Below are 23,105 nucleotides of genomic sequence, written 5' to 3' on the forward strand. Positions count from 1 at the left end.
TCCAATCATCACATCACCCCCAAGTCCTTCTCTGTTCACAAACAACAGGTCCAGCGGGGCGCCTTCCCTAGTTGGCTCACTCACCAGCTGTGTCAGGAAGTTCTCTTCCACACACTCCAGGAACCTCCTGGACTGTTTCCTCTCCACTGTATTGTATTTCCAGCAGACATCTGGTAAGTTGAAGTCCCCCACGAGAACAAGGGCTAGCAATTGTGAGATATGGGGGATACGGGAGCCAAACCAAATCATACTAGACAGATCCATTCACAAAGCCATGGGCATGTCAGGAATGTGGCTAAAAGACAGAGTAACCCTTCCAATGAAAAGATGACCTGAAGATGCATAAGTGGATATTTAGGTAAGATACTTATCTGTCTTTTTTTATTTATCAAGCCAACCACAACCAAAGACAAAAGCCTAGCAGCTAAACTGCCCAGAGTTCCTACCAGCCAGCCTATCTAGGGCAACATTAGAAGTGTTGCTCCCACTGTGCAAGGATGCACAGCAGGTCTGTACTGTAGAAGGGATGCTTGAACACAGGGGAAAGGGCTGGGAAAGCATTATTTTGAGGGGGGACAACTCTACTGAAGGGTGGAGGGTAACAGTTGAATGTAGATGCAAATATCTTAAGACAGTTGGATTTATGGGGAAGCAATCTTCAGAAGCTCTTTAAAGTACCTTTAGTTTCTTATTATTATTCTTTAAGACCAGTCTAAGAAGATAGGAAGGTCACTTGTTCAGGCACTTGGTGTTTTTTTAGTTTTGGTTTAGTTTGATTGTTTTACCCCTTGATTTGGTAGCGGCATCCATCACAACTAAGAACTGAATCCAAGCATCTTAAAGACAGGAAAGCAAGACTAGCATGATAGTCTGTGTGCTGTGTCAGCAGATTTTTTTTTTTGTTTTAAGTATGGGTAGTACAAAAGTGTTAGCAGGAGTACAAATTAAGTATTTCCCACCCCCCCGCCACTTACAGAACGTCTGCTGAAAGTGAGTTAGTGTTGGTGCTTCTGGAGCAACATTGTAGAAATGGGTCTTCAGAGCTCCACTCACAAGCAGGTTGTATGCTAGGTCTGTTATGTTAATGCCCACGATAGCAAAAGAATAGCTGTAAGAAAAAGAAGCAGCAACATTTGTGAAGAGTTTGTAGTCTTTCAGCACACTATAAGAAACACTGATGACACTGACACTGCAGATTTTGTGTGCTACTGAGGTGAATTAATTCTCTCCTTTGTGAGCTTCCAAGGTAGGGGGGTGGAAAACAAGAAAAACATTTATCCTGCCTGCTTTGTACACTCTAATGACAGCGTTTCCCTTGTGAAACATATGGTCACAGAGAAAACAGGAGTTTCATCACTGTGCCAGCATTTTCAGTGGAGCAGCACAGATTCATTCCTACAGAATAAGAACAAGCCCAGCTGTCCCTGTGCTCCTGCACTCGCCCCTGACACAGGGCAAGCACTCCACACAGTGGCTGCATCTGCAGGGTGACCCATCATTTGCTATTTTAACCCATCGGCCCCACTGGAATTCATCACCCACAATTAGGAACATCAGGTTTCAACAACCAGTCCTATAAAGACATCCATATGGCTAAAAAGCCTGTGAAAAAGACCCAGCTGAGTCATCTCCAATGTCTTGCTAACAGAGAACTAGATACACAGGCCAGAAAACAGGCAAAAACCTATATCAGAGCATGCTGGAAAACAGACATAAGAAAATCAGACTCATGAAGCAAACCCCTGTCCTGCTAAGAGATATCAACAAAGAAAGTATATTTAGGCACAACAAGAACTCAGAAATTGGAAGTTATTTCTTAATTTGTGAGCCTGTTGCATGAAGAACTTGACATTTCTGGCAGTGACTATTTCCCAAGAAAACATATAATGTCTCACGCTGACATTTGGTGATAAAACCAAACTTGTTTAGTTTTTCAGTGATTTTTTTTTTCTCCTCTAAACACAGTTGTCTTCTGTAGACTGTCCTGGGTATTTTTTCAATTACCTTTATCAAGCAAACTTTTCTTTAACCTTTGATATATTTCAGGAAGAAAAAATAATAAATAAAAGTCCAGAAGTTAACTGCAATGTGAGGGCTAATGGCAAGTTTCACCAAAAAGTGAAATACATGCATTAAAGCATTGTATTACAGATTTTCAGATACACTCAGAAGGAACATCTAGTTCCATACTCATGAATAATACAGCTATACCAAACCTACTGCTTAAGAAGAAAAACCTCACTATTCTTTCTTCCCTATATATATATATATACTTTCCTGAAAGCAGATCAGAACCTGGCTCTGACGGTAAGAAGTGAGACTTGATCACATTATGTGTTAAGAAGAATTAGTTATTCATCACTGCACTATTTATAGCATACAGAAAAGCTTCTCCCTGCTACAACATTCTTGGGTTATTTTTCCTAATTCTTACTTCAAACTGTTTTTCCTGTAATCTTTGATCAAAATCAAGTTGTGGTTAAGACAATACATGTTAGTATGTATGCTGAAATTTCCTTTAAAAAGTAACCAGGAAACACCTTTTTCCCCTCAAATATACAGCATCATTGTTAACTGTTGTGTTTGTGGCAACTTTAAAAAGATTTTTAATCTTACCCAATTGCTTTATCAAACTTCTTCTTCTCCCATTCAGCTTTGCTGAATTGGCTGAGGCAGAGAGGAGGGGGAAAAAAAACAATTAAAATCCAGCTTTTATTGGATTTTTTTATATGCATTACTAACTGACAAATATTTTCTTTCAATTTGATATTATAACATTGACTGAACATGGTATTTTACCTCCATTGATACGGTTAATCACATTTAACTCTGCTTCTGACTGAATAGATTGGTATAAAAAAACTTGAAATGGGTAACTGGCTTTATAGCATTGCTGATAAACTTGTCTCATCATTACAAAGTATGCACCTACGTCAACGCTCTCGGTAAACACCAGTTATTTTCTATATTGACCACAAAGTTTTTCCACTTCAATTAAATCTGAGCTATACAAAAAGTTAAAAATATTACATTTCTTTTAGCTAATCAAAGATGGTTTTAGCCTTTTGTGTTTTCAAAAGCTATACATAACACTCACCACTGGAGGCATGATTCACCTGAGGCAGCAAACATGAAAAATGCTCCTCTGATAGAAAGTTTTTATGTCCAGCCAAATTAGAAACCACTCAGCAGCCAAAAATAAGGAACAGTATTTCCTATTATTTGGCACAATAATGCAGAGGTTTTCAAGGACACAGAAGGTCCCTCCCTTAAAATTAGTTAGGGAACAGATTGATTTAAGACTAAATTTCTGCTGTTCAACAACATTTTCATTTAAAAGAGCTGTGTGATGCAACCAGTCAGCCGACATCCCACTAATCAGGTTTTAACCTACTCAAATGGAGCAAGTTTAGCAGAAATCATTGCCTGCGTTTATCACCAGCTAAAAGCAGGCACGGAACTGACGCTGACCAGTGGGCTACAACTTAGACACGCCTGTGGGAGTTCTGCCTTGGTAAGGCAGATCAGAGTTTGCAAGCTTTAGATCCCAAATTATAGACAGCTATGTGTGAAAGTGTTGTTCTTGGACTATACTTGAACTACAATAACTATATATTACACTAAAAACAATCCCCTGAGCGTCATGTTAATGTAGTATTTTAAAATTGTTGCCATTAAGTATTAAAGATGCTAATAGGTTCATACCCATCCTGACCTGAGTGTTACCAGGTGGCATGCGTGAGGACAAAACTTCACCCTATGGCTTAGCATACAGGAATACATCAGTCTTCGCTCATTCTCTAAAATCTTAACCATCTTTGTAGGCTGTGGCATAACATCAGTTAAAAAACCCCAGGCAAACATTGAATAATAAACGATGGCACATGTAGGATGTGGACAAGCAATACAGTTCAACAGAAATAGAAATTACATTGATCATGATCACATCAGTAACCAGCACGGCTGCTAAGCAACCACACCAGAAAGAACATAACGGGCACCATCAGCATCTTCTACCGAATGCTCTTTCAAGGAATAGAAATTGCACATGCTCACACAGCACTCCAAGATGGTCACTGGTAATCAAACATATAAATGAAGAACACTAATGTGTTCCAAGTGCTTTTTGTCCCAGAATTACCATTGGCAACTCAGCTACAAAACACTGAGGAGATGAAAAGCTTCACAGGATTCAGATGTGGATCTGCTATACGGATATCTAACGTTACTGGCAGAAGAAAAATGTTTTTTAAGGCAACTGATTACTATGTAGCTGGCTAAAAGGCATCTCCCCACCCCCCCAGTAATTATGGAATAAATCTCCTACTCACAAATCATTCACAACACAAAATTTTTGCCACTTGAAGGTACCTTATCTCTCAGCATCAGGACAATGGACTAGCCAGATTAGACCCATCATTAGTCAAGGCAGACAGAGTATGTGACTATAAATAAAGGGGCTCTTCAGCTGTGCTAACAAGTCCTTGGCCTAGAGTACTTTTGATTATCAAGTCAGTCACAGCTGTTGTGACCATAGTGGTACTGCTTAGACTTTTTTCCTACAGGTAAAAGCCACCCAAAACTTGTTCATTAAACCTGGTACTAAATAGGTCTAAAATACAGTGCTTTAGCTACATCAAGCAATGTTGATTTCATTCTTTATATATAAGCATGCTCAGATGTACCCAGTGTTGCACCATCAGCTACGTTTGAGTTAACCTTAGAGAAAGGAATATGGATCTCTTGGTGTTGCAACAAAGACTTTCAGTTTATAACACGCCAAATTGCAGTATGGTTAATTGTTATTTACATGTAGGGTCTCATAAAACTAAGAGAAAAGAAAAAAAAATACCTTAGTTCCTTCTTAGTGACTTCCCTTCATTATGAAAAGACAAAAGAATTAAAAGAAATGTAAATAAAAATACAAAATCACTTGAAATTAGAAGTATAAGTGAAAACATTTAACACTAAGTTTAACTATTTCTAAGATTCAGTATACAAGTTTGCCTCTTGGACTTGATCAGTTTTCAGGATCAGTACTTGAAAACAGATATCATGTGGCAATACCCAAGCATATGCCCAACAAAAAGAAAAAAACCCAGCTCCCTCCCCCAAACACCAGCCAGCACAGTGCTCTCTCAAGTTATTTTTTTCTGGTCTCAAGCATTACCTGTATTTAGGCTGAAGAGAATCAGAGAGAATTTGCTGAGCTATCTCAGTGTCCCATTCGGCAAAATACCTGCAGATATATATGTTCAGGGTGAATTGTTAAAGAAACACAACAAAAAAAGCATCTTAAGTCATACTAAGCTGTCCATACACACACTTTGAAAGGTCACTACATGTGTTATGCAGTATGAGTAGCTTTTAACATGTTAGGTTCATTAAGCTACCACTCAGACCCCCAAAATGAAAGATAAAAGCAGCTGCAAATTACAAGTGCAATCCTATAAGTGCTTAGTGAACGTGCATTACCAGAGCTCCCTTTCTACCCACCCTACAGAAAATCAGTTGCTTATTACTAGAGCATGGTGACTGCTGAGCTCAAGAGAATGCAGTTTGGGCTTCTCGATCTGGCAGATTCATTAAGCGAGATAAGAGTCATCACAGGAGACTAAAATGAAATACATAGAAGGGATTCATCTCCAATGGAAGTTCAAAGCCAGAGTCAGGAGTCCAGATCCTCAACTGAGCTTTGCTAGAGAATGACATACGAACAGTGGATGATTTATGTCCTTCAATATGTAAAAGCAGAAAATATTTCTTTTTCCCCTCATAGGGAGAGATTATTTCAGCAAATGTTTTTAAGTTATGTAACTACCTGCAGTAGATACAAGGGCTGGAGGAAGTAACAGACATTGACCGATTCCCAAATTACCAACCACAGATGTGGTACCAACACCTGGTATGCGTGAGGCAGAAGGGAAAAGTGATGTAAACTCACTGCTTAATTTTGAGTATTGACAGAAACTGAAGAAGTAGTCCAACTACAGAAGTCTGCCATCAGTGGCTGCATTTCAAGTGTTTTGCCTAAGAATTCAGCATGAAATTCCCAAACAAGAAAGCTGAGCAATAACATAACCCTCCTACCTACCCAATTCCAGGGCATTTTGTTTAAGGAGATCTAGATATTGGTGAAAATATACGTTAGTTTCTTTCTTGTGGGAAGAGAGTGCTAACTTACTGTATCACAGAGAAACTAAAAAAAAGGGCTTAGCAAGCAGTATTACTGAGTTGAGTTAAGAATACTGAAAGAAAGGAGACCCCTTTGAGAAGAGAAACCCTCAAAAAACTGGGCTAGCAAATAAATTCTTTCATTTTTTTAGATGAAGTCCCTAACACTTTTTAAGTTATTCCCACAGACTTGCTAAAAATCTGCAAGTAATGCTGCTTTTCATGACTTCAGACACCCATAAACCCATCTACAGAGGAACATACTTACACCAAGTTATATAAGCCCAGGAGACCCATCCCTCTAAAGTCTGTTTTAGGATCGTCACCTTGGAAACCAATTTCACACCACTGCTTCGAAATCCGAGCTTTCAGTGGCGAATTGGGCTTCAAGCATTTCCACAACTAGGAAGATTATAGGTAAAACATAATTAAACTTCCACACATTAGTACAGCTTTTTCTTCTTTTTAAACCAAGCTAAGTTCTGATGTAACATCACTGCATTGCTATCTCAGCAACCCAAACATAAAATCAAATTAAATTCCTGGGGGTGAGGAGGTTGGGGGGGAAATCCCAAACCACTCTTAAGTATTGCAGACGTTTCAGCCCCACAAGGCCCTTCCGACCTTATCAGCAGCTGCTGTAATGTCTTGCACAAGGACTTGTTTTGTTCACACTTTGTGCATCAAACTAGCATCTGCCTCCATAAGCACAGAGACAGGAATGGGCTGGAATTTGGTTGTAAATTACTGACAGAGCGGCAGGCAATCGGCCCTCAGGTCCCTGAGGCTCTGCAGCAATCTTGGACGAGGCACCTTTTGCAAGTCTCTGGAAGGGTTATAAATCAAGAGTGCTGACTTGGCTACCACAGTGCTGAAAAGCAAATGGAGAACATGGGAAAAAAAAAATCCATACAAGAATAGCATGTGCCATCTTCATATTTAACTAAGGGGTGAATCATTCATTAATCTCCCATAAAAAAAAAAAAGGACGAAGTGATTTAACAAGCCAGATCCTCAGGTGGAATAAATCCACTTAGCCACACTGGTCCAGTGACTTTAGTGCCTAAATATCATGTTGCTAGGCACCTAAAAGCAGCCTAAATTGACATGTCTGACAAATACATACCTTTCCGCACACTTCATGTGCCATATCACAAACTCACCCTTTCCAAAGTGTATTAAGAAATCAGGTGTTCTCCGTAAACCATGAATTGGTGAGTGGGGCCTCAAGAAATGCACTTAGACAAAGCCTACCCAAGGAAGAGAGCTATATGCACATTTCCCAAATAAACAACCCAGAAATTGTATTAATTTTAGCAATTCTAACTGCATTTAAAATGAAGTGCCTTTAGAAGGTTAAAGCTTTAATGATTTCACTTTGTAATGACTGCATAAAGCATCATTGTTTCAATCATATTTGCTATTTTTCTTGTTCATCCATTGACAGTAAATACAGTATTATTCATTAGTTCAATCACATTAAGTTAATCTTTCTCTCATTCATAAAGTACCCTCCTGGTAAACATGAATAAATGATAGACATTAGGAACTTGAATTATGCGCTGCAGAGATCACTTAGCAGAATATCTAGAAGGAATGGAAACCAACTGGCCTATTCTTCCCCAGCGTGGGTTGGAAACAGAATTAAACCCTTGGACATATTTCCACTTGACATGAGAATTCACAAAAGCAAAACACCTGCTGTAAACAAGTGCTAATACACAGGTTACACCGGAGGCAGATGGTGAAACTGATACTTTCCTTCAACACTACAAATTTTACAGCATAAGCTGCACTATTTAATCTCCCCTCAGACAAATGCTCAGTTTCCATTCTGCTTTTATTCTTCTGCAGGCATGTTTTTAAAGCACTTACATGACTACACATCACTGCTGACATTATTATCAGGAGTATCTAAGAACCAGGGCCTGGCCCTCACAGGCTGGGTGGCCGGGAAGGAGACCACGGTCAGCTCTTCAGTGCTTCTCACCTGTGATCCAATCAGACCCAACTTCTTGCTCTCTGGGCAGTGTAGATGCCCAATGTATTTAGGAATGCTTTCCTGGAGCCAAAGGCCCTCGTTAAACCTGCAGCCAGGTATCTGCTATTTTCAGGGGCCAACATTGTAGGCTGGCACCTGGATCTCCTACCTCCAAGACACAGGCTTCCTCACTGGGTAAATCGGTATGACCTTTTAGTTAAAGGCCACTCTACCCCCAAAAAAGTTGTGCTTTTGACTGCACAGGGGCAGAACTTGAATAGGAGTCCATCTGCCCCATCCTACCTGGTGGCTAGAGCACTCCTTCAGGGGCAGCTCTAGATTTTGACTCCTCGGCGAGACTCCCACCTCCCAGCAAGGAGGCAACCTTAAAAGACAGCCTTCCAGACACCTTCAGGAACACTCTATTTGAGGCATTTTTTAGAAACAGTTATTTGCATCCTTAAGTGCTTATATAAGATGCCTACTGGGACTTTTGGAAGTGCCTAGAAGCCCGAGTAACTAAGGTAACATTTCCAGAAGCTCCCACTGTAACTTGTGGTGTAAGGCACTACACTGCAACCTGCAGCGTGGAAGACAGCTTCATCGTCATATCCTGTAAAAATCCCAACAAACAAAGTTGGATGGGGACAGAAGCAAAGGAAGTGTTTAAGTTTTCAATATTGTTGTTTAAAATAATAAAAAAACCCACCAAACAGGTGGTATGTTTTCACAAGACATTTGAAAATTCTGTAAAAAGCCATTTTGCTTGTAGATAAGCTCATTATCACTATTCTATGTTTCTTGCCATTTCTCTGAAACATCTTGCACTAGCTATGGTCAGAAATAGGATCAGAAGAAATACTGGGACTTGCTATTAGACTATTTTCCAACCCCTTTATTCTTTCCTCAATTCCTTTCTAATATAAGAACTCTCTAGCTCTCCCTCTGGTTATGGCTTCAAGATCATCTTCCTGAAAAATACTTTTCGTATCTGCTCCAGTGCGAGGCTTTACTGAAAGCATGAAGTATGTAAAACCCAATGGGTATGGTTTTCATCACTGTGCATTATCTAAAGAATGGTTTCATTTTGTTTTCATTTGAAAATATATTTGGTAAATATAAATGTGTAAGTCATCATCTCTCACCCTTCCATCCCACACAATGAAAGCTGGAGGTTTGCGATTGGGATACACAGACAATGTCTTCAAAAATACAAGAAATTGAAGAAAAAAACCCCATTTATTCTGGTTAAGAGAGAAAAATATCCTTCTCATGTTGAAGAAAGGGGTACTGAAGTAGGACATACTGCTATTCTTCCAGAGCTCACAGCGCAGAGCTGTTGTCTGCAGTAAGAGCTGGGTATCCAGTGCCTAGACATAGTCCAGCCAGGGGACACGCTTTCATCAACCAGGGAAGGAGCTGCTTGCTTGGCAGGTGTTACACCCAGACTAGATTAATATGCTGTATAGCCTTATCTTACAACAGGTACACGATAGAGGAAGGTGACAATACCGTTTGATGCTTTAAAAAGGTGGATAAACAAGGCTGTTTGGAGCTGACATGAATAAAGGACGCCTTTTAAGTACCTCTTAAGCACGTACCTTCAGAAGCATTTCCTCATGTTGCAGGTTCTCTGAATCATACGGCTCTCTGCGCAGCTTTTCAACCTCTGCAATCAGATTTCTGTACCCCACAATCTGCAGCAGGCATGCCTGAAGAGATATTCCCAACCTGAGGTGGGGGGGGAGGAGCAACATAATCCAACTCAATCATATGTAGCCATGAAACAGCTCTACCACGTACATACTCATTTAATTCACGAGTAATGTTATATCAATGAATTGGTAGTCTATCACTTTAATTACAATTGGAGAATTTCCAAGAGATCAATATTACATTAAACAAGGCCTTGTGAAATACATAGTCTTATTTAGTGCCTTCCTTAGATAATAAAATTTGGGATTTTTTAGATCTTTGAACAGTGAATTTTCACACATTGAAATCTCATTGTAACTATACACAGCAGCATTTAACGCCTGCTACAAGCACATCACTGAATCTTTCTCCTCATTCAAACGGCAGCTTCTCAAACAATGCCCCCGAGACCAGAGATGTGAACTTAAAAAATGGGGGGGGGAACTCAGCAAAAAGCTAAAAATATTCATCTTGCTTCCATACCACAAAAGCTCGCATAAAGAAGCCAAAAACCTGAAGTAATATAGTTCGAAGATCTGCCTCTAGGCAGCGTTTTTTCCGTTCTCATGTTAATAACCACCATAATGGCTCTCTTTTCATTATAATGCAGATTTTACATTTCCTTTTTACATTTCCTGATGCATCGTTAAAAAAAAGACAAAACCAGAAAAAAAAAACCAAAAACCAAAACAGAAAAAAACCCCAAACCCCCACCAAACATATGGCTTCCAAGGCTTTAAATTACAAAGACTTTTTTAGTCTTAGGTTAAGATTTTATAATATTAAATACAAGTTATGCAGTACACAAATGCCACGCTCATAAGAATATTTAGTTATATATGGGAATAAACCCTTTAATTTTTAATAATAACTGAAGTTATCTGAACACCTAGTATGAATTTGGAGGGAACAGTTCGATCCGTATCCTCATTCCTCTGTGGAACATAGACTGCACTGATACTAAGCTGCACAGGTTCCTCATCTGTCTTGTCTGATATGCTGAAACATTTTGTTTATTCCATAATACTGTTAAATTTTCCAAGCAGAAGGATTTTCACTGCTTATCTTCTGAGATTAATCTACAGAATCAGAGATTTCATCATTAGGCCATTTCTCTTGCTGCAATTTCATGCTATTTGTGGCTATAACCATTTTGGAATAACCTATGCAGTGTTTTCCCTCCTTTGCTGTTTGTTTGGTTTTTTGTTTTTTTTGTTTTTTTTCATGCTTCACTTGCTATACACACCCTACAGTTTTACAGAAAGGCTGCATTTCAAAGAAAGCTGAAAAGCCTGACAAGACTGCATGTGAATTGCTGTGGTGCATCACTAAACCACAGCCATAATGTTTTTAACTACTCAATAACCTCAGAGTAGTTTAGAGTAGAGCACCACAGGCAGTGGCAAAGTTGAGCAATTTTATATTAAAAAAATAGATATATTTTTCAGTTCCAAGTTGCACAACATATACAAAGCAAGCCATGTCTGCACTTTACCTAAAGCCAGCCAAATGCGCCATGCAATGTTATTCATGGAGGGGGATAGGGGAGGAATTAGTTCCCCCGCTCCTTTTCGTTAAGCTTTTGCTCTCCTCCTTGCCCCAGCAGCATCAAGCAGAGGACACGGGTGAGCTGCTGATGCCCCACACCTTCTCTGTGCTGGCAGTGGCAGTTCTCAGCACACAGGAGCAACCTGCCTGGGCTTGCACTCCCACCTCACTCAGCTCCAGGTGCTCCACGAGATGGAGGTGAGTCCAAAACTGGGAGTATTTCATGGATTGCTACCGTAGTTAGTGTAGACTGCATGTGTCACCACCTGGTTATTCAACCTACTTGCTCCCACCACTGAACATACACACTGTTATCTCAGAGGCATTGCTAAAGGGCCTCCCTCTCTTCAGGTCATGGCAGCCCATAGCATTTGAGAACAGCTCAGTGCAAACACCCCCGAGATACTAGTTCAACTCTGCAGAGATGCTACAGTAACAAAAATGACTGCATAGAGATTTGCAGAAACACATATAGTATGACACGGATTTGCAGAAACTTATAGTATGACACAGGGCCCCTTGTTCTGACCCCAGGAGATTTCAAGTCTCTACTACACAAGGGAAGGTCAGAGCTTCTGAACAAGACAGTTTGGATGCAGGGTTTGGGTTTGTTGTGTTTTTTTGTTTTTTTTTTTTAATGTTCAAGGAAAATCCATTGGCTTGCCTACTCTTAATCCTGTCTAAAGAAATAGCTGACCTGCTTTTGCTGATGTTTCTCCAGAAAAATTTAGTATAAAATAAATGGCTCACATGTAAAACTTCAGTGCAGACACGTAAAGTTCAGCAGAACTATGATTAATTTAATATAAGGAGCAATTTAGTAGCAGGGTGTGTTTCTATGTATGTGGCACCACCTTGCACATCCCAGGCCCTTATTTCTCACTGCTTTAGAGATCTTTCTAAAGAGATATTTCACGAAATTGGGGGTGGGGGTGGGTTTTGAAAAACTCAGTCCTGTGAAGTGTTGAGTGCATGGGTTCTAGTCCAAAACTAATTAATCGTTTGTTCTGTGCTAAGTATATGAACACCACCTGGATAAAAAAACTAAACTTTTTTTTTTAATTATTAGGATCAGATCACTCAAAACGTAACTTGAGGTTCTGGGTCCTGATTCAAGCAAGCAGAAGTCATTTGCACCTCTGCGCCCTCTCTCTTCTGGAAGACAGCATTTCTTCAGAGGCCAAAGGCAATGCCATGAGGAGAATCAGATGGTGATCTCCAATCATACAAAACACTATTTTAATGAATTCCTCGTTTATTCTTGGAATTATTCCACCCAGTTACCCAAGGGTCCAACACTGAGAAGCGAGTACTTGAATCAGCCTGACTGCTAACGCTGCAGTTACTGATGTCCACAGGCCAGGCTCTGAGCCGTGCACATTTACATCCTACAGTTTTTCCTCATATGTCACCTTCACTATTTTTGCCATCACTGATTTTTTTCTGAATTTCATCTATCAGCGTCTTGTGCAATACAAGAGTACCAGAGCTGTGACACCCTCCTCAGATGGGCAGCCTCTCAGCGTGGCCTCGCATTCACTTGAAGCAGCTGCTCTTTCATTACCCTCCCTTTGAAGGTCATGTGGGCAAGGTCCTGAGAAGTGACACCCCTGGAAGAGCTCTGGGCCCACTCCCAGAAGAACTTCACAGGGCTTCTCATCTATGAGAATGAGGTGTTTTCTTTGTTTTGTTTCTCTTATTTTCTTCCCTTCTTTAATGGTTGGGTCTCCATTTTTTCAATCCAGGTGGACAGTGGTCATGTCCACAACTTGTTGCATCTCAGGCTAGAGAGACACCCAGTGTGCTCTTTTTCTTTTATGATCAGTAAAGCCTCATTTTAAGACTACCCAGTTACTGTCCTTTTCACTGGGGGGTAGGGCTGGGGGTTCATTCCTGTAATGAGACAAAAAAAAAATTATATTTTTCCAACTGAGCTTTTGGGTTTTGTTGTTGCAGCAAGACCTTGGGACCACCTTACCTGTTGATGCTGCTGACCACTTAAAGAAAAACAGCCATCAATTTATGGATGCCCATTTTGGATTATGTATATCAATTTCAAGTTTGGGAAGAGGAGTGAACCTCAGACTGATCACCTGAATAATACAACCCTCAACATTTCTCCCACCGATTCCTGACCTAGACCACCTTGTGTCTTAAGGTAGGGGCTGAGAGGTAAGGCAACCACAAGAGAGTTATCACTTACTCTTGAAATCCATGCTTCTAAATTTAATGGTTTGTTGTCAATCTTTTCTTACCACGAAGATCATGTAGCATTAAAAGAATATCAGCCATGTTGTATCGTTAAAACTTGCGTTTGGATAATTAAAGGCAGTTTTAAAATGTAAACCAGTATACCGTTTATATCAGTCACAACAGGATGATTTCTTCCCTACTCAAAAGACTGCATACAGCCTTGCTAAGAAGCCATCACTGTCACTGCCAGGACCACCTGCCTTGGTGGTATTTTACTCCTGGGGAAGTGGCCCCCATAAATCAATGCATCAACAATATACTAAGACAGCATGATTCAGGAAGCAGCTAGATAAAGAGACTCTGGACTTGCCTATTATAGTCACCATAAAAGCTCATCCATTTTTCCATCAGCTTTTTGACAGCAAAGCTTAAGTTGGAGTTTTATGCTGAGAGACAGAATTCATCTTCAAATTGTGTGCCACAATAGCTATGGAGAACCTAGGCACCGAAGAAATCAATAATTCTCATTTGTTTTGTAAGGAAACCATGAACTTACTGTGGATTTATATCTGGATTAATCCTTTTCAGCTCCATGATGTCATCTATAGTTTTCTCAATAGCATCAGGGTGAACACTTACTGAAGTTTGCAGCCGCTAAAAAGGGGTTTTAAAGACATATTAATTCTTATGGAAGCTATTAATTCAACAGAAGTTAATAATGGTGAATTTGATACCCAAAAGCTTCTAGATTAAGAGCCCAGAAGACCCAATTCAATATATATACACAACTTTCCAGTCTGTTCAATCCTACTGACTGGTTTCAGAGCACTAGCCCTATAAGAACTCGAGTCGCTTTGCCATGCCCTTGTAGCCAGTCTGTTACATTTCTGTGGCAGAGGCCAGTGAAGATGATCTGCACTGGCGCCTTTGATCAAGAAGCAGCTTCAGACCATCTGCCTAATTATACTGGAATTGCTAGCCTTCATTTGACATCCCCTCTCCCAACACGTTGTAGTAACACAGTAAAACATTTTTCCTTTCTCTTGCATGTCATTGCACTTTGTAGACATGCCCCAGAAGTTCAGTATTCAAAAATCAATATGCCTTCCAAAAAATTAAGAGGTTGAACTTTGTGGTGCTTTGTCTCAAAACTATACAATTGCTTAAATGCAGGCTTTTAAATAAGATTCTGCCTTTTTGTTTGTGCTAGAAGTACATTTGGAAGCACCATGCTGAACTATGAGCTATGTGACATTGTTTTTGCTAATGCTGAGGTAAGCTTTTAAACATCAATGATTCTCATGCGAAAGAGAAATGAACAGCTGAATGATGCTATTTAACATATACACAAATGCTTTGTGAGAAGAATTTAGGTTAGCACAACCAATGCTACAGTGAAAGGATGAAGTGACAGAGGCTCTTCTCCATTATCATATTTAAAAGGAAAGCAGAAAACAAAGTTGTCTTGGCTATCTAGGTATTGCTGCCTTCAGTCTCTTTTATCCTTGCTTTCCAGACCAAAACACCTGAGGTGTAAAGTGTGTGTCTGGCTGCAGATTACGGAAATTCTAAAGACAGGATAAGGAATCAAGCCAAGAAACCCCAGATTACAACACAACACATCACCCTCGTCATCTCCACCATGGCCTGTTGCCTCCTCGATTCCCATCAGTGCCACAGCGTGCCTGTCCCTGGGGCACAGGACACTCTCCCTGACTTTGAAAGATCACCTGCTATTGCGGACATAAGACCCTCTTCAGAAGAAGACAGTTTTAATGTAAAATCATATCAAATATTAAAGTGATTTTTTGGGGTGAGCAAATGGCAGACTGAACAAACCAACTGCACAGGACACAATAGAAAAGGTGAATGATGGGATCTTTCACTCACCTTACTTTTTGAACCTTTCAGTGATGCTTCTGTAAGAGAACAGTATTTGAAAGCATCATGTCAGACAAACTAAGTTTATATTGGATTCATTTAACAATTTATTTATTTATAAGAATGAAGTCATACTATTTTTAGCACATGCAGCAAGGTAAAAAGGCATGCAGAACTAAGTATTTTGCCGTTACCTATTTTCATAGTTCTGGCAGCTCCAGGTTTGGTATTGTAACAGATCCTTTGCAATTCACATCGACCTGTTAGTTTCCTGACCACGAATTTCAGGCAGCGCCACAAACATTTGCAGTAGAAGTACAGGCATACCTGGACAAACATCCTGGAAAAAGAAGCAGCCTGAAAATAAGAGTCTTGAGCAGAGTTTGTTTCAACAAGGTCACCACTCAAACAGAAGGTACTTCCTCACCCCAAATTCCCATTGCCAAAGGACACCTTTAAAGCAAAAGCAGCATTCACACTGCAAACGTTTATCCTGGTAAGTGTTAAATCATGCTTTTTAGTCTTACCCAACAAAAAAAAAACACGGACAAAGCACCAGAACTGGAAGCACAGAATAAGTCAACTCCAGAGTCCTCAAAAGAGCATTTCTAGAAAACTCTTTGTCCCCTTAAAATAAAAGGCCATATAGTTCCTACTAATGCTTTGGGGAAACAGGACCACATGGGAAGGGAGCACAGCTCACCCTGTTATCATGGCTGCTGAGGATCCAGGGAGCCACTACACCCTGGCTTAGCTTTGCCTCTGCATCCAGCTGCTCCAAGCAGAGTGTCTGGTTATCCTGACAGACATGAATCAACACTCGTGTCAGGTCCCTAAGAGTGAAGAGTGACAATTTAGGAAACCAAAGCTTCCCCTCTTCAGGACAGAAGGTGTTCAAGAACCTGTTCTGAGGACTGCCAGTTCTTCCCAAGATCAGATGTTATACAGCGCTGATGCTGTGCAATTTCTCAAAGTACAGAACTGACAGTAAGCCAAGAAAGCCCTTATTTAGATATTACATCCATCCATTTTGAGCCCCAGCAACACAAGACAGACTTTGATAAACTGGATGGACTTCAGCGGAAGCCCCCCGAGATGGTAGGGCTGGAGCACAGACCCTGCAAGGAGAGGCTGGGAGAGCTGGGCTCATTCAACCTGGAGCAGAGATGGCTTCAGGGGGACCCAAGAGCAGCCCCCAGTGCCTGTGGGAAGATCATGGAGGAGACAGAGCCAGGCTCTTCACAGCGGTGCAGGGCAGGAAGGCAAGGGACAACAGTCATAAGCTGAAACATAAAAGGCTCAGCCTAGATATAAGGAGAAGCTTTTTCCTCATGAGGATGGTCAGGTAGCGGCACAGCTTGCCCAGAGGGGCTGTGCAGTCTTCTTCCTCAGATTTTTTTAAGCCCTGACTGGAAGAAGCCCTGAGCAGCCTGGTCTGACCTCAGAGCTGACCTGCTGTGAACAGGAGGTTAGAGCAGAGACCTGCTGAGGTCCCTCCCAGCCTGAACTATCCTGTGATCCTATGAAAGCCTGGAAAAGGCTGCATACATGAGAAGTGCTCTATTTTAAAGTTTGTTAGCATTACAGCTGCTACCAAAGCCCACGTATGCTACCACAATTACATAACACCCCAAAAGCAGATTTCATGGGCTACAACTTATTTGGACACAATTTAGCTTTCTTGTTTCTACAGCTATGAAGGCACAGATCCTGACATGTTACCCAACTGTCAACCCCCACGGGGTGCACCAGGACTTGAGGTGGGGCAGGATCCACCCAGGGTCCTTAGGTTCAGAAGCACATCTCAGAAAAGGAAAATTGCAAAGACCTGACAACGGGAACACTGCCATCTGGACATGGCCCTGGGCAACTGTCTCTAGGTGGCCCTGCTAGAGCAGGGGGGGGTAGACTAGAAGACCTCCAGAGGTCCCTTCCAACCTCAATGTATCTGTGATTATATTCCATGATTATATTATGGGAAAACATCAGTACAGCTTTGATATGCTAGCTTGCCATTAAATGGTCACAAACAATGGTCCATTATGTTCTAAGCCTGTGTGTATCTGTATTCATCATTAGCCCACTATCTCCTCCACATGCTGTTGATGCTTTCAAAGGACTTATTTTTTAGGACACTCTGTATTATGCTTTTCAATGGAGTGCGCTGGTTATTCTGAAATATTGAATTCCAGATACTCAAATCAGTTATAGCTTTAATAAAGCTCGAAGAGCTCCATCACTTCCTAAAACATCCTGAAGGGCATGGTGTAGAAGGACACTCAGGGAAGGGAAGATAAGTTAACTCATGTTAATGTCCACACAAAAGTTTAATCTGCTTTATGTTCACTTTAGCTTAATCCCCTTTGAAGGAGGATTAAGCTAAAAGAACTAAAGCCATTTTATGTATAAATGGAGAGTATCCACGCAAGTATTTAACATGCTTTAAAAGCATCCACTTTATTGTCACACTTTTAGCTAATTCACTTAAGACTCCCAGACGCCTGCATGCAGGCAACCCCCTTGTCTTTACACAACAGGAAGCCTCTATTTTAGATACAAAGTGAAACCTAAAGAATGAGGAATCACTCCCACACTGGAATCAAGTTTTAGGCAAGCAAAAAAGTTTCAGCTGCTGACACCAAAATATTTGGGTGTCATCCCCCCAAAGATGTGCCAGAACACACTACTGTGAGGAGTTTGTATGTGCTTCACAGCAGGTGATCACCTTCAGTATTAAGAACAAGACCAGTTATCAGGAGGCAAGTCCATCATCAGCCAAGCAGCCATTCTTTAAGTTTCCAACAGTCAGAAGTGTAAGTCAATTAAAGAGTCAATCTCACATAGAAGTCAGCTAATGCCTTCAACTGCAACCTTTAATAGTGGCTTGAAAAAACCCACAGGCTAATACTGGGCATTTTTGTTTTCTAGTAGAGATCAGATATCAACCTTCACAGATTTGACTAGTCCACCATCCCTGAAGAATCAAAACACAACCTATAGCCATCCCTCAGCCCCCTCAGCACAGCACAGCTCTGTACTCAGGCTGAAGGCCCAGAGAAACAAATACAAGAGATTAATGCCAAACTGGAAGGTAGAAAGTAGTAAAACAGAGTTCCGGCTTTTCACCATACATTTGTAGTAAGAAGTTAAACTTGCTTTCTTTTTGCCCACTTTGTTTCCAAAGGTTAGGTCTCTAATAGAGCAACTCACTGCCCAGAGAGCTCATTTATATGGAAAGAAGGGAGGAAAGACTCAACTTCATGTTAACGGCCCATGTGAGATTTCCTTCTAACGAGCAAGGTAGCCCCCACAAAAACCACACCTCCTTTAAGAAAGCTCATGCCTACATTTAATCGCCTCCAGGGCTGAAACATCACAACCCATTTCATCACTCAAACCCTTGTTTCTTACTGTATTGTGTGATGTGGCTAAATTTCTGGGGCGGTGGGGGGGTGGTGGTGTAGGAAAAAACCCAACAACTTGTTAGGTGCATTTGAATGTTGCTGCTTTTAGGCTTAATGACAGATTTGCAAATCAAAGGAAAAACTTTGAAAGGGATTGACCTGTGATCTTCCATGGCTGCAACCACCTTCCCCACAGAAGTTTTGCTTTGACTATGGTTTGCACAAACATTAACTAATAAAAATGCACCTACCAAAAAAAAGTCACTACAGCATGCAAACACTACATCTGTGACTCACTAAAATATACTTAGCAGCTATTACTAATAAAGCAGACAAACACTAGTTTTGACTAGGTAACTTATAGAAGAAAGCCTTTGTGGATACCTTCAATTTTCTACTACTCAGCCATCTCAAGCTTACAACAGTTGAAATCTTCTGTTTGTAACATAAATGGCATAAAAAGTAACACAGGTTTGGTTTCAAGTGGTTGTTCTTTATAAAAGGGAATTCTTGCTTGCAGAAGTCCTGTAATAAAAGCACACTAGTGATTAAATAAGACAAATTTTATTTTAGCTGCTACGCACTTCAGTTCATGTAAGCAGAGTGGAGACACTGGCAGCTATAAAACGAAACAGAGTATCATGAACAAGAACCCACACGGAAGCGTAGCATGAGCCACATGTCTGACTAATGCTAATGCACAGTGGCATTAGCTTCTGGTTTGTTTTAGAGTCTGATTCCAAACCTCCTCTCCACTCAGTCCCTTCTGCATTTTTGGGTGGGGTTTTTTTTTCTGCTTGCCTTTGAAGGTTTTCTCAGCACAGAAAATAGTGTGCTTCACTAGCAGTTTGTGTAGTCATGTACAACAATACTTCAGATCCTGAGGTGAGCTTTAAGAACAGAAGTATTACAGAAATGAAGGTGTTCCTCAGAGACTTGCACTCTACTCTTGCCCATCCCGACACAAGCTCCTTCTCCTCCTCCTGTATTACATGCAGCTGTACAGACCTACGGATTTGTGCTTATACATGCAAAGTGCATTACAAGAGTTCATACAAACATTTATTCAGGTAAACCAAAGAAAAATCTGCATAATAAGATGCTGATGTGCTCAGGCCCAATCAACAGGCAGTTCCCTTGACAAGGGTGCTGTATGAGTGGAAACACATGCAGCCATCCTCCCATGAGAAGTCAGGGTTTTACACATTCCCAGTCATTGTTGCCAATCACTTGGACATCAGAAGCTACCTGTTAGCTCCCGAGCAATACCAACACAACCCAGCATAGTTCTGCCAACTTGGCTCACAGAAAGGGTCACTAAACTCTGAAGTCAATACAACAGAAAAATGTACTTGTTACTTGGGTTCCAAGACAAAAAAAATATCAGAACGAGAAAACATTCTGAAATGAGTAAGTATTCCCTTGCATGTCCGGAAGAGACTTACGGAATACTACCCAGTGCTTAAAGCTACTGCCACAATAGCCTGAAGTGCCACAAAACAAAGTCTTCTTCTGTATAATTAGCAAACATCACTTAAGGGCTGGTATATGCATCTATTTCACCTCTCCTTATTCCTTGCTCTTCTACTACTTTTAACTCTTTCATATCTTCCCTGCTGTATGTCACTCTATTTCTCAGCTCTAATTTTCTGCTAAGAACAGCTTCAACCAAAAAAAGAATTAGGCAGTCAGTACCTTGCAAGGACTAATAGGAATGCTGCAAAACCAAGCAAGCAACCAATCTATATCAGCAATAACAGGGTTTAGCAGAGATTCTGCAGAGCTCTCTTCCATGAGGGAGGGGATGAAGAAAAGTGGTTCTACAATTTCTAGGATCCTTGCAAGACACAGAGAAATTTAGAGCCAAAGAGAGCACAAAGTAAGAATACCACGGCTGCAGTCACAGCACTTCTGTTCTCAACAGCACATGCTGCTCTGCCTGGGGTAAGAAAGCACACAGCAGCAAGCAGCAAAGAGAACCGAGCATGTTGCTTCACACCCTGACATCGCAAAGGGAAGGACAGAAGTGGTTCTCAACAAGGGGTCTCAAGGTTTGCCCTCAACTAGCCCAACTGATGTGGGTCAGTGTGATGGGAACAGCACACGTGATGGTTATTAGAATTTACATCTCTCTCCAGTGACAGTATGACTGACATCACATTTTCATATCTGGCTTTTTATTTAAAGGTGACTGGCTGTAGCCAGCCTTTTCCATGATAAACAGGCAGGAGCAAAATTGAGCAAAGGTTTCCAAAGTTGTCTAATACTTCTGTGAAGCTCTTTCCTGTGTGAGGTATGTTCGCCTAAATATCAAGATGCATGTATAATGCAACATGCAGTATTTCACTGACATGAAGGAAAGTAGAGATTACTTACTGTGCAACATTTTTTAAACTAATAGAATAGAAGGTGCTTATTCAGTCCCCTGGTAATTTTAGCACCTTAGTATTTTCAGAGCTAGTAACAAACAGAACAAATACTTTGGGTAAAATGAAAACTTCAACTAAATGCCCAGTGCTGGATTTCAAATTGCAGGGGGGGAGGGGGGAAGCAAGCAAAAACCAACAACCCGCTCCCCCGAACCCACCAGTTTAAAAGAATGAAATAAGAGTCACTGAATCTACTTACACATTTTTTTTTTCTTTCCTGTGTGTCCTGTTTAGGTCCTATGGATAGGAAAGACTCTTACACAACTATTTTTCCTGAAGGACATACTCAGCTCAGAGAAGAAAGTGTCACACATCAACATTTCCTTCCCGAGAATTCCGATTACAGCTTGAGAAGTCAAGGACACATGAGTTAGTTATGGATGACAAGCTGTCCAAATGAGTAAGCAAGTGATACTACCGTTAGGGGTTAATTAATTTGACTGTCTTTTGTTTATTTGTATAACTTACAGTTTGTATAGAAGATCAGCCAAGAAGTAAAGTATCAATCACCATTTCTGCCATAGGCAAACCTGCTATTAGCTCCTTTAGAACACAAGAAATTTTTGTTCAGTCTGTGCCTTTGCAGACTTGACAACTGAAATCCACCTTCTCTCTCCATTTAGATATGAAAGCAAGTCACCGTGGCAACTAAGGAAGACATAAGAGTAGTTTTAACAGCAGCTTTCCACACTTTTCCTGCTCTTGCTTTTTGCTGACTTGATTTTCATTTTATCTGATGTGACTCCAGCAAGGCAGAACTTATGCTTAAAATCTGCTAGTGCTTACAGACTGTTTTGCAGTAGATTAAGAGAAGGTGTCAAGTTTCTAGGACTTATTGAGAAAACTTAAGTGTCTGCTACAGTTGGTTCTCCAAGTTGTTATTATTTCAGATGTTTAAGATAAGTTAGTCAAAATGGAAGTGTCACTGACTCCTCAAAATCCCTTTACAAAAAAAAAAAGCACTGAAAGATTAAGTATTTAACTGAGAAAGTTTTATTATTTCATAAGTAATATTTCCGACTTTATGAATTATTCCTATCAGAGCAAGCTGAGAAAGAAAAGAAACCTAGAACAGCTATTTTCATTCAGACATCACCTTGGATTTGAGATACGAGCATAAGAATCCTGTAGTTTACTGGCCAACAGCTCTCCCCTAAATTTAGCGATTTAGAGTTATTCCATGTGCTGGACTGTCTGTTTAAAAAAATGCTTCTCCTTCCACTGGAAAGCAGCAGTTGTTGAAAGCAGGTAGATGAAAAGCCAGAGATTAATTTCTGTTACATTAAATGATATTCTTATAAAAGATCTAGATGTCAAAGTAGCCACGGTTTCTGTAAGCACAGCCCCTTTCTTTGCTATTCAGATGTGCAATACAGTCCTGGGAAAGGCAGGACTAGAGGAAGTAATTCAGATTGAGAAATGAGACTGCACAAGCAACCAATTCAATTTAGGACTTATTTTGAAGTTTTGCAATTGTTCAAATGCTGTAGGACTTCAGTTTATTAAAAGCAGTCTTATTATATGGCACCACAACATGTATCTTCTCATCTCTTTTTAATTACTGTCTCATTCAATGGCTGAACTTTGTGTTAGAAATGTACTATGAGATGAGACACATTTTATAAGTTACTTTCACAATGAGAATTTCACTTTCCAGTTAAAGTAGAGATGGTGACTGTTAGCAAAGATAGGTAACTTCAGATTCGAGCCATTTTGCAACAGGTGAAGACTACCTTTCAAAGTATGTCTTAAAGAGAAAACACACACACAAACAAACAAAGAAAAAACCCCAAACCAAAA

General features: G+C 40.5%; 1 protein-coding gene across 1 annotated transcript in view; it reads right to left on the minus strand.

The window, feature by feature from the left end:
• ELMOD1 (ELMO/CED-12 domain containing 1) overlaps positions 1-23,105 on the minus strand; it is a 33,282-nt gene that overhangs the window by 5,669 nt on the left and 4,508 nt on the right. The window contains exons 2-9 of the mRNA XM_009335270.1: positions 15,667-15,812; positions 15,482-15,510; positions 14,148-14,245; positions 9,757-9,886; positions 6,443-6,576; positions 5,171-5,239; positions 2,617-2,667; positions 975-1,108 (exon numbers count right to left, since the gene is read on the minus strand). Of these exons, the coding sequence (XP_009333545.1) occupies positions 975-1,108; positions 2,617-2,667; positions 5,171-5,239; positions 6,443-6,576; positions 9,757-9,886; positions 14,148-14,245; positions 15,482-15,510; positions 15,667-15,812 (791 nt within the window). The remainder of the gene's footprint in view (positions 1-974; positions 1,109-2,616; positions 2,668-5,170; positions 5,240-6,442; positions 6,577-9,756; positions 9,887-14,147; positions 14,246-15,481; positions 15,511-15,666; positions 15,813-23,105) is intronic.

The sequence above is a fragment of the Pygoscelis adeliae genome, unplaced genomic scaffold (assembly GCF_000699105.1).
Source record: "Pygoscelis adeliae isolate BGI_AS28 unplaced genomic scaffold, ASM69910v1 Scaffold142, whole genome shotgun sequence".
NCBI classification, from domain to species: domain Eukaryota; kingdom Metazoa; phylum Chordata; class Aves; order Sphenisciformes; family Spheniscidae; genus Pygoscelis; species Pygoscelis adeliae.